Below are 19,249 nucleotides of genomic sequence, written 5' to 3'. Positions count from 1 at the left end.
CACCATTATTACTACAATTGTATTGACAATAAAAAAGAGCAATCCTTAAGTAGGGTGGCCAGTTATCCAGATTCCGGCCAGAGATTCTTGATTTCCAATACCCTGTCTGTCGCACAGTGCAGCATTAATCCGGGCACATATTTGTCTTTTTTGGAGCACTGGGGGGGATGAGCTCCATGTTGGCTAATAGGACAGTAAGTGGAACATTGTTTGACAAAGTAGGACACTCTGGGACAATGTAGGAAAATTTGGGACACTGGGACAATTTTGGACACTCTGGGACTATGTGGGACAATTTTGGACACTCTGGGACAATTTGGACATTTTTTAAGAGTTTTTCGTAAAAAGATTACTTTGATGTGCAGTTCAATCCCCGTCTATCTAATGTTTACATTTGTGTATCTCCAAATGGCTGTGCATACACGCAACACACAAATAACAAACATTGTTGAATTTTGCTAGTATCATATATGACTTACTTCACTGGGAACATTACAGTCCGTCTCCCGGCATTCCACAAAGCAGTCAAGCCATGAAAGGAGTGTTTATATTGGGGGAATGGCAGCTACGTTCGCCCCCTCCCAGTATTTTTGAGCCTTTAGCCTTTCACACCCTGTGTGAACCATCCTCACACCTCCTCCCCTGGCCTCCCTAGCTCTCTGACTACCTACACTTCTTTGAACTGTGCCGACACCCCTCACCCCCACACTGTCTGCTCCCGCCACGATTAACATCACAGCTGACCAGGTGAAAAGGCAATTGGTGAAGCTCCACGCTAGCAAAGCTGCATTACCTGATGGAGTCAGCCCAAAAGTACTGAAGGCTTGTGCTCCCCAGCTCTGTGGAATATTACAGCACATCTTCAACGTTCTCAAATGTTCTTTTAGAGAAGTTGTGAAAGAAAACACTTCTATTTTCTGTGTTGTATAAGTGACAACGATTGATTGAAGTGTTTCCCACAGACGTCACAAGAGAAAGGTGTGTTATATTGTTGTCCAACAGGAGAACCATTAAGTCTGAAGCTTTTGGTCTCAGTGTCGCAGTTACGTCTGTTGTTGGACTCCTGCTCCGTGTGTTTCACAGATCCTGTTGGCCGATGAAAGGAGCTTCATGTCTGAAGCTTTGCAGACATTTCTGTGAAGAATACTGCTTCTCATTAAAATGGAAAGTGAACACTGAAGTTTGTCCAGAGGCGCTGCTTGTTAAATTATCTTCATGTGATGTGGATGACCTGGTCTTGTTGGTAAGGTGAAGTTTATAGTTGAACTCTAGGTCTTCCTGTTGGTGATCTTCAGTAGGAGAATCCTTGTTATGGAGGACTGGCTCACTGTCTGCTTCCAATTGACAGGGCTCAATTTGCTTCTCATTAACAGTTAGTGGAACAATAATAATAATCATGCATTGGATTTTATTTAGAGTTTTATCATAGACACTCTTTGATATGCATTATTCTTTTACTCCACACACAGTGGTGGTAAGCTACTATTGCAGACTGACAGAGGCAAGGCTACCATAGTGAACACCCAACCCTTCGGTTATTGGACGACCCATTCTACCACTGAGTCACGGTCGCCCCAGTATCAGATTCTTGTTTTGGTAAAAGCTGCTTCTGTTCCTGAAAGGTGGAAAAGTCCTCCTGCTTCTCTTGGAGTAGAGCAGGTTGTTGTTCTTTCTGAGTGTTTCATCTTGACTGACATATTTCTGTTCAATAGCTTGAGCTAATATTAATTATTGGAGATGACCTGCTTAGTGTCTGCTTCTGATTTAGGATCTGCTACCATAACAAAGACAGGCTTTTGGTTTAGTAAAAGCTGTTCTTGTTCTTCCTGGTCCTTTTAAATTTGAGCAGATCTGAGGGGACGATGACGTTTTATTGTGTAGGCCAAACCAAGATCGATTTGGCCAAGTTAGTCTGAGAACTCGTCAATTAGGAGGCAGTATAACGGCATGGACATGTGGGATATGTTTACCAGTATGCTGGAGGGTAGTTTGATCAGGTAGATTTTGTCATCTACATTAGCCATTGAGTAACATTTCAAAGTGCCACTAACTGTCACCCCACACAAATGCTCACGCTGCCAGTACAACAGCCATCAGTAAAATAAGTATTTGGTCACCTACAAACAAGCAAGATTTCTGGCTCTCACAGACCTGTAACTTCTTCTTTAAGAGGTTCTTTGTTATCAGTATAAAAGACACCTGTCCACAACCTCAAACAGTCACACTCCAAACTCCACTATGGCCAAGACCAAAAAGCTGTCAAAGGACACCAGAAACTAAATTGTAGACCTGCACCAGGCTGGGAAGACTGAATCTGCAATAGGTAAGCAGCTTGGTGTGAAGAAATCAACTGTGGGACCAATTATTAGAAAATGGAAGATATACAAGACCACTGATGATCTCCCTTTATCTGGGGCTCCACTCAAGATCTCAAGAACAATGAGCAAAAATCCCAGAACCACACGGGGGGACCGAGTGAATGACCTGCAGAGAGCTGGGACCAAAGTAACAAAGGCTACCATCAGTAACACAGTACGCCACCAGGGACTCAAATCCTACAGTGCCAGACATGTCCTCCTGCTTAAGCCACTAAATGTCCAGGCCAGTCTGAAGTTTGCTAGAGAGCATTTGGATGATCCAGAAGAGGATTGGGTGAATTTCATATGGTCAGATGAAACCAAAATAGAACTTTTTTGGTAAAAACTCAACTCGTCGTGTTTGGAGGAGAAAGAACATCATACCTATTGTAAAGCATGGGGGTGGTAACATCATGCTTTGGGGCTGTTTCTCTGTAAAGGGACCAGGACGACTGATCCATGTAAAAGAAAGAATGAATGGGGCCATGTATCGTGAGATTTTGAGTGAAAACCTCCTACCATCAGAAAGGGCATTGAGGGTGAAACGTGGCTGCATCTTTCAGCACGACAATGATCCCAAACACATCGCCCGGGCAACGAAGGAGTGGCTTTGTAAGAAGCATTTAAAGATCCTGGAGTGGCCTAGTCAGTCTCCAGATCTCAACCCCATAGAAAATCTTTGGAGGGAGTTGAAAGTCCGTGTTGCTTAGCGACAGCCCCAAAACATCACTGCTCTAGAGGAGATCTGCATGGAGGAATGGACCAAAATACCAGCAACAGTGTGTGAAAACCTTGTGAAGACTTACAGAAAACATTTGACCTCTGTCATTGCCAACAAAGGGTATATTACAAAGTATTGAGATGAACTTTTGTTATTGACCAAATACTTATTTTCCACCATAATTTTCAAATAAATTCGTTAAAAATCCAACAATGTGATTTTCTGGATTTTTTTTTCTCATTTTGTCTCTCATAGTTGAGGTATACCTATGATTAAAATTACTGGCCTCTCTCATCTTTTTAAGTGGGAGAACTTGCACAATTGGTGGCTATATATCTATACTATAATCTATACTATCTATACTATAATTCAAGGGAGGTCTCTGTGGATGTGTATGTGTGGAGCAAATATCTCCCCGACGCAGTGCCAGTTCGACCTGAAACTCGGTCGACGAGTTCCAAATACCCCGAGTCTGTGTATCTGTTATTTTGGAGTAATTTGGTCATTTCAAAATGTTTATTTTAATTTTATTTCACTTCTGGACGGCCCCGAAATGAAACCTATTCAACTTTTGACCTCAGGGTGTGAGTGGGAGCTAGCGCACCATGTATTGAGAGACGACTTCCGGCATCCATTTTGAAGAATTCATCCACGTTCCAAATACCCCGAGTGTGTGCATCTTGGTGACGCGAAACGGTCAAAACATTAATTTTATAAGTACGGCTCCCTCGGAAAGAGCGCGCCACTTCCGGTTCCGGGTTCATGGTGTCACCGGGTTAAAAAAAAAAAAAGGTTGATCTTGAAAAACGTTTTTGTACCGCTAAAAGTCATTTAAGTTAATATTTCATGGTTATTTAATGTTATTCCCGTGATTCCAAACTTACTTTAAATCTGGGGTCACAGACTTCACTTCCTCCTTCGTCTCCATGAGTGTGGGCGGTGCCTGGGCTGATGGTCGTTACCTTATTCCAAACATTCTGCTTCTTCAAACAGATGAATGTAACGTTTTTGTGAGCGGATGGGTCCACTATGATTATTGTTTGTTCTGCGCAACGGAGTGTTTCTTCTCATATTCTACTATGTGCTAAGAAAGATGCTAGCAGCTACAATGTAAACAAACACACACGGCTGATGCGTGTGCGTGCACTACATCGGGATGTACATGGTGAACTCACACATAGCGCTTTTCCACCAAGAGCGCGGAGGTTTTTTTGGAGCTGGAGTTGGTGCCAGAGCTACTTCAGAGCTAGACCTGTTTAGCTGAAGAACCGGTTTGGTTTTCCACCGCAGCAGCGGCAAGTTGGAGCCACGTCCTTGCGTCACCACAATACGTCTGTACGTCACTGATTACGTAACAGTTTACCCATGAGCACTTGCGCCATAAAGAAGCCCATGTTTTGACTGTTGACATTGTATGAATACTGTCTTATCCTACGTAAAGATTCTGCTGAACAAATGTAACCATCTTCATTGGAGTCACAGGAATCTGCGACAACATTTGTGAACACAGGTAATTATCAAAGATGTTTTATTGCTTAACAGTGACCGTGTTAGCATTTGCTAAGCTACTTAGCTTCAACTACGCCTGCATAAGTACAGCAGATAAAGACAATAAGTTGATTTTGATGTTTGTTTATCATTATAGATGCTCTTAATGCTGACTGTGCACGTCCGTGAACATGCTGCTACTGGGACTCAATACGACCGAGATCTATTATTGTTGTTAATTACAGTTGGAGCCCAGTCTAAAAAAAAAGCACTTAAGACTAAGCTGACTAAAATGTTAAAAGTGGTTGTTGATAAAAGCTAATTTGCATAAGCAATGTTTTGCTTTGTTTTTTTGTTTTTTTAAATGTATACTTTAAAGGGGACATATCATGCTAAATCCACTTTTTTTAGCCCTTAAATGCATTTTGTTGTATATTTAGAGTGCTTAGAAGTACAGAAAAAATCAAATTAGTCACTTCAGGTGCTCCGTAGATATCTTTATATTCTGTTTTGCTCATATTTTTCAATCTGTTTTGATTTTTCTATTCTCTATTACGTTTTTTGAACTATTACATCACAGTATTTGCAGCGGAACTGCCAAATTAGTACATCAACTCCAGGTCCAACACTTCGAGCAATCCGCCATTTTTATTTCTCGCTTTTATTTTGTAGTCCAAGCTCAAGGATGCCGAAGTTATGAAAGGATAAGTCAAAATGTTCGGTTGTTGGATGTAGTAACCCACACGCTTCATTACAACGTCTCCCAGCATCAGAACCTTTTCGAAGTGCTTGGTTGAGTTTTATTTTTCATGGAAATGTACCCACACCTGTGGGTAAGGTCATTTTTGTGTGCGCGAAGCACTTCAAGGATGACTGCTTCTGCAACCTCCGCCAGCATAAAGAAGGATTTGCCGAAAGACTTTGTCTGATTGAGGGTTCAATTCCTTCTATCTTTGGAGACGACGAACAGAGCACTTCGGTAAGCTGTAAATAACGCTAAAAAGTGTGATGATAAGACGTCCCTGTCATTGTTTTGTTAGCATTAGCAGTTGCACCGTCTTCAGACTTCATATGTTAGCGCTGTGTGCTCGTTTTAGATCCTTGATGATATGGCCTACGTGATTTAATTTAAGTCTAAAGTTTTCATTAGTCATTTCATTTTGCCGTTTTTGTCTTTGAAAAGACTGTATTAAAATGCATTTCGTGAGGATAGCTTGGCGCTAGCGTTAGCTCGGTGCTTGTGTTAGCTCACTTGTTAGGGTTCTGCAGGTTCATCATCTTCATTTTCATCTCGCTCCGCTGGGTCAGACTCTGGCTCGAACATGTAAGGCTGGATGGACAAGTCTTCTGTTGTTGACATATTGTAAATAACCTCTGAATAAAAAGTTTATGTGCCGCTACATAGCTGTATCGCTTCTATCAAACTACAAAAATGGCCGAGCAGGGTGGAGTTGAACCGAGTGTCACCTGAAGAGGGGGCGGGGTATGGAGTGTCTCATTTGCATTTAAAGAGACCGCACCAAAACGAGTTGCTCTCAGAAGCACATCAGAAAAGGGGTAGAAAAGGGGTGGAGCTATAATAATGAGGAATTCAGACCCAAGCATTGCAGTTCCGCTTTATATAGACCATAACTGTATGATTTATATGTAAAAAGGAAGGATTTAAAAGCATGATATGTCTCCTTTAAAAGCTAAAGACCAAGTCAAAAACCTTGGTGTTCTGATTGACTCAGATCTGACATTCAGCAGTCAGATCAAATCTTCTACCACCTAAAGAACATCTCCAGAGTGAAAGGTTTAATGACTCAGAAAGATCAGGAGAAACTATTATATAGACCACAACTGTATGATTTATATGTAAAAAGGAAGGATTTAAAACCATAATATGTCCCCTTTAAGATAATTTTCTTATGTTCAATGCCCCGAATTTAGGTTAAGGTTTTTGATTTATTTTTAGTTTTATTGAACGTGTACCTGTGTCAACCAATAGGAGATAGATGGGCGGAGCCAAACTAGTCCTCAGGTCACTCAGCTTTAAGCAATGAAGTAGAGCAGATGTGAGTGAACCAGTCCGGTAAAAAAAACACTATTTAATCCAGTGGATGCAGAGTCTACCAGCTTGGATTGGATTTTGTTGATGCGTTTGAATGGACCAGAGACACCCTCTTTGGACGCTACTGTGAAGTATAAAGAAGTTTGTACATCGTTGGATCTGCCTGTTGTTCCGGTGAGGCCCTGCTGTTTCAGTGAAGGCCTGCTGCTCAGGTGAAAGCCTGTTAGCTGAACTCAACACCGCCATCATCGAGGTTTGGGCCTCGTGCGGCTGCAGCCTATCTCAGCCCATATCATCACTTCTAATCCAAGGTTTTGTGAGTACACTTCAAGGCACAAGGTGCACGTGCTATTATTTTATTTTATTTTTTCAAAAGCTTGCTTGGCAAGTGAAGAGGCCATTTTTATGTTTGTAAGGCCACAACGATCACAAGCAACATCAGGCCTGCAACAAAAACTGAACTGAGATCTATTAGGTTGAACACAAAAACAATAGAGGAGTATTCAAAAAGTGATTTTAAAATTGAACAAAATACCTGAACCATTGTTTTATTCATGTTGTCAATTTATTTATTTTTGTACTAAACTAAGATTGTTTTTGCAAGTTATTTCCCTGTGAGTGTGTGGTTTATTTTTTGTTATTTTAGAGGTTACATTGATAGTTAAATGTGTATACTTAATATAGATTTTTCTTAGTAAAAGTTAAAAAAAGTATAGTTAACTGGGTTTTTCTTTTGCTGAGTGGAGGCACCTTTAAAAAATATTTAGAAGCTGTAGGACTATTTCTTTGGTTTTTTGTATCTCCTGTTTACTATTTTTTTTATTTATTACAAAGTAAGAGTACCCAGGACCCCGCCCATTGTCTACCACCAATCTAAATAGAATTAAAACTGTGGTTACCTGGGACGGGTGTTACACTTACTTAAAATCATCGCCCTAAATGAAAAAAAAGGAATAAAAGATCATTTAAGAAAATGTAATTTTCAAATATTTTTTTAAATTGTATGTAAGCAATTTATCAAACTGGTTCCAAGTACAATTAACATCAAACAAAAGGGCTGATATGTTCTCATAGTCACACACAGTCTTTTTACTTTGTTTAACTAAAGTGATGCAGCATTAGCATTAGCAACACTTGCTACATCAGGGCTCTACACTAACTTTTCCAGTGGTCGCACTGGTGCGACTAACTTTCTCAGTTGGTCGCACCAGCACAGAATTTAGTCGCACCTTTATTTCCTTTCTTTGAGCGGGGGTGGGGGTAGTGTACAGCATAGCCATGCATGCTGATGGATAGTTGACTTAACTGGCCTACTGTAGTTTTGTATGAAGTAAAGACTGACAATGACTAGAGATATATTTGCTGTTTAATTCTTAAAGTGTGCTCTGAAGCTCCACAAAGAGGAAGTCAGACTTTCTTCCGGGCTGGAGGGCGGTGGTTAGCTGAAGATGTTTGATGCTGGTTAAGAACACCTTTCACATCTCCTGTCTGAACAAAAACAATAATACATGTGAGAAATATTAAACTGTTACATGGGTACTTTAAAATGATGCTATTTATTTATTACTTTCAAATTTATATATTTTTTGTCTTTTAAAAGAACAACAACAATAATATTATTAATAATAATAATTATTATTATTATTATTATTGTTATTAGTTAATTAATGGATCATTGAAATAACTTATATGTATTGTTAATTTATTATTAAATAACTAATTAATAATAATAACTTTTATTACTTAATTTATTAGTGAGGATGCGGGAGGCATCCTTGCTAGGCTAATGCTCGGCTAACACTATTGTTAGGCTAACACTAATGCTAGGTTAGTGCTAACATTGTTGTTTGGCTAATGCTAACTTATGCTAATGCTAGCTAATGACATTTATTGGTAACTAATGCTAATACTAGTTATTGCTAAGCTAATGCAGTGCAGAGCACCTGCATCTTCACTTGAATTTTCATGGGGAAATGCAAATATTCTAGTTTTTATTAGTTCTTATTTTGGGGTATACACCATGTAGAGAAGTTAGAGAAATGAGGAACTTTAAATTACTTATTACGTTTTTTAATCTGTACTGTAACTGTAAAAACTATTTATTTTATTATAAATAATTGTCCTTCTGTAATGATGCAATTCTTGTAAACCTTTGATTGAGTGTTTCAAAATCAAAAAGACCTTTTTAGAAGTACTTACACATGATGGAGTGGGTACAAAACAACGTTTCTGCACACCTGCAATGAAAAAAGAAGCAGATATTCTTATTTTTCAGTTGAATTGTCATCATATAGCATTTTAAAACTGTACATTGTTTTTTCCATGTATACAATCACTTACACTGCAGCTCACGATTGAGTCTTTCTAGAGAGATGAGGATTTCCTGCTCCTCAAAGGAGATGTCGATGACTGGCTGCCTCTGTGTTTCAACACTTTCCAGGTCAGACCCTGTAAATCATACGCACATTGGTTATATAGCGCATATAATTCTGGAAATTACATTGTTTAACTTTATAAAATATATGTTAAGAATATATATAGAGAAAAACCTTCCTACCTTCATTTCGAAAGTCCCAGCAGTCTATATTTGATGACTTGAGTTGCTGTGCAGTCAGGTTTCTTGGCTACAGGAAATAAAGAAAACATTATTATTATTATTGCTATTAACCACAATATAGACTGCAGAGTATCAATGCAGATTATACAGCAATCATCTAGGCCAGGGAAGGGCAACTTTTATCACAACGGTGTCACGAAAATGTGATTGACTGATCATCCGAGAGAGACTTTCATGTCAGAATTTAGAATAATGAGCAATTGGTATATTTAAACTCTGATTTCATCAGTTCCTCATTTTATTATTGTTTGTTTTAAAGCGTTCAAATGTGTGTATTTTTGTTGCCATTTTGTGATCATTTTTCTGTGCTTTTGTGGTCATTTTGTACAGTATTTTACTCACATTTGTTGTCAATTTAGGTGTGTTTTGGGGATTATTTTTGGGTGCTTTTGTTTTCATTTTGTGTATTTTTATTGTCATTTTGTGTATTTGACCCTCATTTGTTGTCCATTGGTGTGTTTTTGAGTTAGTTATATATTTCACTGTCACTTTGTTTGTTTTTGGGGTCAATTTGGGCATTTACAAGTTCAAACTCATCCACTGAGACTGACTGACTAGGCTCAACTCAACACCCCACGGACACCTCCGTCCCCCATCACACACACACACACAGTGGCGCCGCCAACCGGAATCCTGTACACACTGTGCAAAGTGTGGAAAAAAATAATAATTTAAAGGTTTTTTTTTATTGTTTTTGGGAGGGGATGATACAGTTGCTGGTTTGTAATAGGATAAACATGCTGAGTGCACCTGTTTTTTAAGCCAATTAATTGAAGCCAAACATAAAGGCCAATGATTGTCATTTATGACATTAGGTTGCTTTCACGTGACATCACATTGCTGCATTGCGAGAGCGCAAAATTCAGATGGAGGGCAGGAAGTGAAGTAGCTTGAGGATGTGAAATAATCAAAATGCCCATGTTTTGTGTAGTTTACGGCTGCTCCAATCGTTCTAACAAAGAAAAGGAAAAGAGATTTTATAGAGAACCAAAGATTGTCGTTCACAAAGGTGACAAATTTAAAAAGCTTACAGAAAAAGTGGATTTTAAACTTAAGTCTGCGGTCAGGAGAAGAAGAATCTGCTAATGCCAGTGTTTGTAGCGGTTGTTAAGTAGGTAGCTTGTCATTAAAAACTCATTTTCTACGTAATGATAATTGTTTGTATGTGACAAACAAACCTCTTGTATCCTTGACTGTCAGGATAATGTTTGAAATCTAATCCTGGCAGCGCCACTGCACACACACACTTACACTGACATACAGGCATCTGCATGCATGTACCTGAGGGGTCAGATGTCTGTTCCCTGGAGGCCAAGGCTGAGTGCAAGGGTTTCTAAAGCCGCTCCCTGGTTTATGTCCTTTAGTTGATGTTTTACCTACAAAAAAAAAAACCCAACAAATTATTTCAAATTGTTAGTACCTCGAGTTTCCAAAAACAAAACTATAAATCATTGAATATGTTTGTCAGTATTGTGTTGAACTTGCTTGCAGTGAAGGCGTATTGTGAGTGCAGTCTAACAGGTGCTGCTTACATCATGCAATACAAATTCCTAGAATCGTTTTCTTTTTTACCTTAGGGGTCTTTTACTTTGAAAATGCATGAAAATGTTTTTTGTCGAACATCTACAAAAATTAGTAAAAAATGACACAAATGTGCCTAACGAAAACGAAATCAACCCAATGATGAGGATATAGATTTTAAAATAGGAGGAGGAAACATAAAACAATATAACTGCATTTCTGAATTAATATTCTAAATATCATGATATCAGTATTGTATATAAAACAAACCAAGGCAATTGTGCAGTTACAGTAATACAATGTCCCACTCTGTACTATACACTACAAACTCACTGAGTTTATATACTCTCTACTATATATGACAATTACGATTAGGATGATCGTTCCCACTGAAGTATATTTCCAAGTTTCCCAGGATGCATTTGGAACTTACGACGACAAAAACCTGAAGTACACTGAAGCTAAATATTTCTGTTGATTCTCCACCTTTGAAAGTTCTGAAAGCATTTTAAGTGAGAAAGTGACCAAAAAGAATATCAACATGTGCTCATTTGTTACATAAAACCTGCGTAAACACATTTAATGCCGACCCTCCATTGTTCTACTGACCAAGCTTCCGGTTAACTTCAAAACAAGAGCCCTATTTACAAAAGCGTTGAAATAAACTAATGGAAGAAAAGAAGAGATGCTTTTATTTTGAAAAGGGGATGTTTGATTTTTAGCTTGAAGCCGGTCCCAGGACCATTTTACATTCCGTTCGCAATGCATCATGGGACTGTTGAGTATGACGAGTGTGTCTACCATGCATTCTTAAAAAATGTCCCAATATAGTTTACATGTGGGTATTTCTCGTGTACTTAATCTTTCCATACTATCTAATGTGAACACACACACACTAAATTTGACGTTAGACTTAGTATGAGTAGTTTCCAACACAGCCCTTGTCTGCTTTGCTTTTAGTTGTTGTGTAAATAACTAAGATATACTTTACCTTCCTTTGGCGTCAGGCCTCTACGAAGTCCTTGCCAGAGCTGAGTAACCTCTTCGTCTGTGGGAGTGAGCTGTAACTTCTTTGAAGATGTCTCTCTTGCTCTGCTGTGGGCGTCCTGATGTAACGAGGTGTGTGGGGTCTTAGAGTTGTCCTCTGAGAATGTGGGGGTGAATGCTGATGGTAGAGGTGCATATGCAGCATGGCTTCTGTCTGCTGGGGTTACATGTGATGCTTGAGCCGCACCATATGGAGCCTTTGGATCACATGCTGTCCATCCTTTCACCGCCCTCGTTCGAGGTAGTAGACGGGGAATCATGCTCTTCCCTTTGCTTTTGGCAATTTGAATCAGCTCGGCGGCGGATTGAGGTCGTACCAGAATGCGCTTTGGTGTTGTGGAGGAAACAGGAAATGCTCTGGCTGCGGTGGCATGCTCTCTCCGGGGGACCTCAAGGCCAGCTCTCCTGTTGCAGTCCTGTGGCACCGTGACCTCATTTGTGTCATCTAGGACCAAGCTGACTTGAACCCCGACCTCAGTCCAGGTCTTTTTTGTACGGTGAGAAGCCGTGGAGTCTGCAAGCCTGGGAGCTCCTGGGGGTGTGGTCGCAAGTGGCTGGTGGTCCTCGTAGTCGTTTCTTAACTGAATAAATTCAGCCGACTTGTTGGAGTTCTGCTTCTGAGCCTCTTCCTCCAAATGCAGCCAACGAACCTTCTTTTTCACTGCATTGCTACCTTCTGTTTTCTTTAACTTTGCTTCTGTTAATTCAATGCTGTCCCTTATTGTCTCTTGTTTTTTAAAGCCCAAATGTCCTGACTTTTTTTCAGATTGATTTATTTTAAGGATTCCTTTAGTGCACCCGACCTCATCCAATATATCTGAACGTCCCCCTGAAATCTGAGTCACGTGTGATTCCTCCTCAGGACCAGCAGCAGCGTCCGAGTGTGACTTCAACGTGCTCGCTCTTTGTAGCGATTCTGAGTTCATTTCTGCTTGGGGTTGTAAATTTGAAATCTTGTTGAGGTTATTGATGGATGCACTGAGGTATTGCTGCTGAGTTAACCGATGATGCTTCTCTTGTGCCTTTTGCTGATCGTTCTCTTCTTTTACAACATTGTTTGTCAGGCTGTTGTTCAGGAAGATATTTGCAGCCTGAAACAATATTTTGTTGCTGTTTTTGTCAGGCAAATGATCTTTTTCGGCTAACTGATCAATCACCGGTTTGTCATCAAGGATCACTTTCTGTTTGAGATCCAGCAAAGCTTCTAGTTTGGGACTTAAAACCTCAGATGACCTGGCGTGCAACACAAAGGGCTCACCAATATCTCCACAAAAGTTGTAGTTGTGTGGAGCTTTCTGAAACTCTTCATGACTTAGTGCTTCAAAGGGCGTAAACTGACATGAAGGTTTAGAAACATGGCGCCATTTTGTTTTGTCTTGGTTTTTGTGATTGCGTTTTGTCGGTTTCTTTGACGCCTCAACGCCGACAAGGGTCAACCCTGCATAGGGAGCTAAGTCCAATGTTGGATTGTACTGGCTGTGCAGGTTTGAAGAGGCTTTCTCCGCATTCATTAAAAACGATGAAAAGACTTGCTGATCTTTGTTTGTGTCGCAGACATCGTCCTCACACTCCAAACTGTCTTTAAACAAGAGGCAGTCTGACTGATGGATGTCCTGAAACAGAAAGCAAAGCCAAGATGTTTAGAGAAAAAGTAATTATAGCTAATTTTTCATATTGTTTTTCCTTTCTATTATTCATTAACACAGCTAATTTGGACAGTCGGATAGAGCTTTGGTAGACTGTAACATTCCAGTTAACATCAATGTGGAAAGTTGGTTTCACAATGGTTTAGTCCCGGACTCGGTCCGAATGGGTAAAGGACAAATGATAATTTTATTAACTTGGTTTGGCTCGGTTTGCATTAGAAACTGATCTTCTGATTCGCTCAAAACAACCTCTGGTGCACTTGCATGAACTAACTGCTTGAGGGCGCCATTACTAGAGTAGAGACTTCTCTCTGCAGAAAAACATAAACCTGAAGAAGAGGCTCTCATCTATGGGTCAAAGCGAGCGCTTAAGAGTGCACAGAAACTTGTGCCATCTCTGTTTGTTCTTTCACAACATTCAACAATGAAGCAGCAACAAGTTGACGTGCTTTTTGGTGGTTTTAAAGCCCTGTTTTGCGCTGTTGCCGGCTCTGCTGATCACCTACAATCCCATGTACTTTACGCTACGTCATCTCTGATACTTGCTGTGTTTGTTCCGCTCTGAGAGCGGTTGTGTTCACGGCGCTCCTAAACAAACTAATGGATTTTGTTTTACAAATAGGAAATGTACCAATTACACAAATACATAATGCTTCAGAAACAAACACAGCATGTTTCACACATACAAAAAAGCATGTCTTCAAGTACAAAAGCAACAACATACAACTACAAAAAACTCGACTTTGGCCACTAATTTTTCACTTTGCAGATCCACACATAAATGCCAGTAAATTTTCTAAGAAATGTCCTGTTTTTTAGTTTGTACTTAAAGGATTTTTTTGCACTTGCTGTATTTGGTTGATTGGTGTGTTTCTTATTTGCAAAACAAAACAGTATAGCATTCGTTTGTAAACAATGTTTTTTGCAAACCACACTGAGTTTGTTTGTGAATCTTGAGTAAAACCCGTTTTATGCATTTGTGAGGTTTGACATGACTTTAGAACAGACACGGTACCTGTGGGCTGGGATCCTGTTGTGGTTCCGTTTTGTTCTGCTCCTGAACAACGTCAGTGTTGGACTCCACAGCAGAAGGCAATGGGTGATGATGGGATGTAGAAACAGTGGCTGGTTCGATAGGAATTAAGCTGCTTGATGAGAAAAACAAAGAAGAGTTATGGATTAATCAATCCATAATCAATCAAAAACTTGAGCGAGAATATTAGTACAACTGCTCACCTGGCTCTGATGGTTTCCATAGACAGGCAGGAGGACAGGGAATGGGGCATATTGAAAGACCCTCCAATTTGTTTCATTGCATCATCCAGATTGATGACCTTTCCACTGAAGGCTGGAATAGCTAAGAATAATAATTAATAAAAAAGAAAAGACATCAGTGAGTAGATATGCATGACAAAGTGCAAAAAACAGGTGCGTCTCGGATGCGACACCTGCAATTTCAAAAAAACTAAAATTAATCTTCCCAGTTTTTACAGTTTTTACAGTTTTTAGATTGATTGAATGGTGATCAAGCCAATCATAGCCAGCCATTTGACAAAACCGTCATTCTGAGAAGGTAAACAAAGAGTTACAGTAACAGTGATGAGTAAAGTGTAAGTGGCAAAAAATTAGCAACAGGTGGCAAAAAAATGGTCCAAAAGTTGCAAGAAAAGAGTGAAAAGTGACTGAAATGGGCCAATAGCAGTAAAGAGTGCCAGAAAAAAATTGACAAAAAGAAGAAACGAGTGGTATGTAATGGCAAAAGGTACTTATATGGATGAAAAGTGTCAAAAAATGGTTAAAGAATTGACAAATTGGATAAAAGTGTCAAAAAGAACTTACAAAAATGGACAACAATTAGGACAAAGTAATATGTATTGACAAAAGGAAGCTAAAATTGAAATCTTCCAAAAGAATTTTGGGTAAAGGGGCAAAAATGTGACAGAGGAAGTTGCAATGTGGGCCAAAAAAAGGTAAGATGTTAAAAGGTTTCTAAATTTTAAGGTTTTCTGTGGGATTTATAATTAAAATTAAGACATGAGGAGCCACATGTTGAGTATCACTGACTAATAACAGCTTCATCATGGTTTTAGTAAATTAATTTAATAAATTAAATTTGACGGTAGCCCTGCCCTTAGAACACCCTCACTTTTAAAATCACTGCTCCACCCCTGGTAAGAGATCGACTTTTTAAATTTCAAACGACTCACTTGGTCTACGTTTCTGTGCAGGAGGCTGATTGGCTCTCCGGCAGCGCTCGGTGGCGTCCTGGATCTGCTCCCGGCGTTGCTGTAGGATCTTTTCCTCTCGACGCCTCTCCTGCATGTTCCACTGTCTGCGTCTATCGTCCAACTTCCTGTGAATAAAGGAAACAACAGACATTTTAATTTGAATTTATTGATTATTTTAAAGGGACGAAGCACGTTAATAAACAGACATGCTGTAAATTATGGGGCATCAATTGTAAAGTTATGCATTCTAAAATAAACAAATTTATAGCAACAAACCATGTTTAAAAAATGTTTACTTTTGACCAGATTTACAGCAATATTTGTAAATTTTTGTTATATTTACTTTTCTCGTAAAAATATGTCAATGGTAAATCTAAATGTAATCTTAAATCTAAACCTAAATGTTAAAAATTAAATCTAAACATTAAATTTAAATCAAAATGTTACATTTAAATATAAATGTGAAATGTAAAATTGTGCCGTTAGATTTAACATTTAGATCTAACATTTAGCATTTAGATTTAACATTCATATTTAAATGTACATTTAGATTTAACATTTGGCTTTAATATTTAACATTTAGATTTAGATTTAACATTGACATATATTTTCTTTAAAAGAAAGAAATATCACAAATTTCACAAATATTGCTGTAAATCTAGTCAAAAGTAACATGAAAAATTCACATACGTTTTTAAAACGTTTATTTTAGCATGCACAACTTTACAATCGACACCCCATACTGAATGAGCCAGAGTTAGCCAAAAGAGGCTCGTTTTCAACTGGTGTTTGTGGCCAGATTTTAAAAGGCAAACTTGAATATAAAAGGTATTCAAATACAGAGAGAATACAACATGATTAAAAAGAACAAACAAAATATTTACAGATAAAAAAAGAGCACCAAGTCTGGACTAAAACGCTCAGAATTGCCAAATTACACCTAATGTGGCCAAACTTTATAGTGAGAAACACCAGTAAAGCCCTGAACCAGAACTAGAGCACTACAACATGCAGCACAGCATTGTTGATTTACACAGTAATCATTTAGTCTTTTGACTAAAATTTAGTTTCAGCCAAAATATAGTCATCAGGACTATTTCAGTTATAGTCTGGTTTTACTCATTTAAATGACATTTGGTTTTTAGTAGACTAAAATATACTTTTATCACACCAGGGCCACAAAAAAGTGTTTGTTTGATCAGAGGACCACATGATGAACATTCATGTCAGCATTTAGAATAATGAGCAATCTGAGCATCAACACAGGAAAGAATAAAAGGCTTTTATAGTAACTTTGTGTTTTTTCTCTCATTCTGTCTATGTTTGTTGTTGTCTTGCTCAGTGTGAGGAATTTTGTGCATTTATGTTGTCTTTTTGTGTATTTTTCCTGTAAATTATATGTTTTTGGAGTCATATTGTGTATTTGTGCTGTCATTTGGCGTTTTATAGAGTAATTTTTTATTTATTTCTATTGTTTGTTTGTGAGTACTGTGGCTTTGCTGAGTCATTTTTTGTGTTTTTGTTTTGTTTTTTTGTGTTTTTGTTTTGTTTTTTGTGTTTTTGTTTTTTGTGTTTTTGTTTTGTTTTTATACTTTAGTTGTCAATTTCTGTAATTTTATATATTTCTGAGTAATTTTGTGTTTTACTGTTGTAGTTTTGTACATTTTTGCTGTAGTTTTGTGTTTTTGAAGACTTTTCTGTATTTTCCTGCAATGTTGTAATTATTTGTGTTTTTTAATGTATTCTTGCTTTTGTTTTGTGTATTTTTCTGTCATTTCGTACGTTTACTTTGGGGACCGCATTAAATTAGACCGAGGACCGCATGTGACCCCCTGGCCGCCAGTTGCCTATTTCTGATATAAAGCATAACAGTTCATGCATTTTTAAAAAAGTTTAATTTACCATTGATCAACCTGATATGGGATGTTATTGTCTGTAAACACACACATTTCCACCAAGTCCCTGAATTTAACAAGAGTCAGGGACTGTAATAAAGTTTATAATACATACAATGAACAGTGCAGATAGTTGTTGATCATCAGTTGATAATAATTTAAGTGCAGTGTATTATCAGCTATCATTTAAAAAAGATTATCCATGGTCCTTAATCATCACTCTCTTCTTTAAAATAGTTGACCTGTCTGTGGGTTATTACATAACCAATACTGAACTCTGTTTTCTTCTAATCTAGCCTCAAACTCCCATGCTCCCAGGCCTCTTCATATCATTTTAGAAACAAATACTGAATATTTAGATGGCTAAAAATATCTGTGAAGGATTTTAAATCAACACAAAGGTGACGGTTGGGTGACTACTACTGCACTCAGTGCATTCATCGCTACACAGAGAATAATCCACAGATAAAAGCCAGAGAAGGAAATCTAACAAATAAAAAACATTTAAACACTGACCTTCTGTGACTGTTGGTTTCCTGGCAAAACTTGCGATTCTTGTCTTTGCATTCTTTTTGCTCCTCTACCAAAAGTTGTCGTTCACTTTCAACGGTTTTGTCTGCTCTCAGGATGGGATTTCTGAACAAGATCAAGTCAGAAATAATAATAATAAATTAACAATGGGGGGGTTGAAAGAAAAGTACTGGGAGATTGATCAAAATAGGGAAACAAGTAGAAATAAAATGACTGGATGATTGATAAAAAAAAAAATACATGTAAAACATCAGTTTAATTAAAAATCAGTCACACAATTGGTAATTTTGGAATATTGACGTTCAAACATTGTAACAATAACAATACATGTTATTGTGGTTTGCTTGATAAAATAAAAACATAAAGAGCAAAAACAATAAATACTAATTGTTTAATACTGTTTTCGGAGGAACAAGTGGGTCAGAATTTGGATGGACATGAATAAATAAATACATAAAATAAATAAATAGATAAATAATATTTTTTTTTAAATAAAATCCACATCATGTTTAAATAAATAGTAGGTTTGTGCCATTTAAGGGACCTCACAATTAGATTTTGAGTCAGGGTACTACGATTCAACAATTATTATGATATTAACGATTATCACGATTTTGTTTATGCATATTTTTTAATTTATTTTATTTTATTTTTTATTTTATCTATTTTATTTATTTATTTATATCAAATCACCAAATCCAACAGTAATCATATTACAAAATAAATCGCTATTAATCTAGTAATCGATATATTATCACACTTCTAATAAATCGTGCATTAGGACTTAAGGAAAGCATTATAAAACTATATAAATTAAACGAGTGGATGAAGCTAACAACATAATGTTACTAATCATAATAATTCATCATCATATAATAAACCAAAGCATGAAGAATACATTTGGTAGAAGTAGCAGTCCTGGCGGCCCTGCCTGGTCCTGGTCATGGTCCTGTTTCCTGGTCCGATCTGAACTCCGTTTAAAGCATAAGTCATTCCGCCAGAAAAACACGGTAACATCAACTAAAAGATAAGCTGTAGCTCGTGTGAATATTTTAATAAAACAAAGAAACATAGACCTCACAGTGTAGTCTGTTAACTTATAGAATTTCGAAGCCACTTTCAACACAACAGCGTCTGTTGTGTTG

At 37.9% G+C, this 19,249-nt stretch overlaps 1 protein-coding gene across 1 annotated transcript; it reads right to left on the bottom strand.

Annotated features, from left to right (window-relative positions):
- Positions 1 to 8,026: 8,026 nt before the first annotated feature.
- Positions 8,027 to 19,211, bottom strand: LOC114472629 (uncharacterized). The gene is made up of 9 exons (XM_028461940.1): positions 19,003 to 19,211; positions 18,090 to 18,209; positions 15,658 to 15,803; positions 14,687 to 14,807; positions 14,466 to 14,598; positions 11,749 to 13,417; positions 8,960 to 9,067; positions 8,819 to 8,856; positions 8,027 to 8,107 (listed from the first exon to the last, which is right to left on the bottom strand). Exons 1-9 carry the CDS (start codon positions 19,119 to 19,121, stop codon positions 8,027 to 8,029), a joined length of 2,535 nt encoding a protein of 844 aa, XP_028317741.1. The 5' UTR covers positions 19,122 to 19,211.
- Positions 19,212 to 19,249: the final 38 nt, after the last annotated feature.

Source organism: Gouania willdenowi, chromosome 11 (genome assembly GCF_900634775.1).
Source record: "Gouania willdenowi chromosome 11, fGouWil2.1, whole genome shotgun sequence".
NCBI lineage: Eukaryota > Metazoa > Chordata > Actinopteri > Blenniiformes > Gobiesocidae > Gouania > Gouania willdenowi.
Note: the sequence above shows the minus strand (reverse complement) of the source record. Positions and strands in the feature narration are given on the sequence as shown.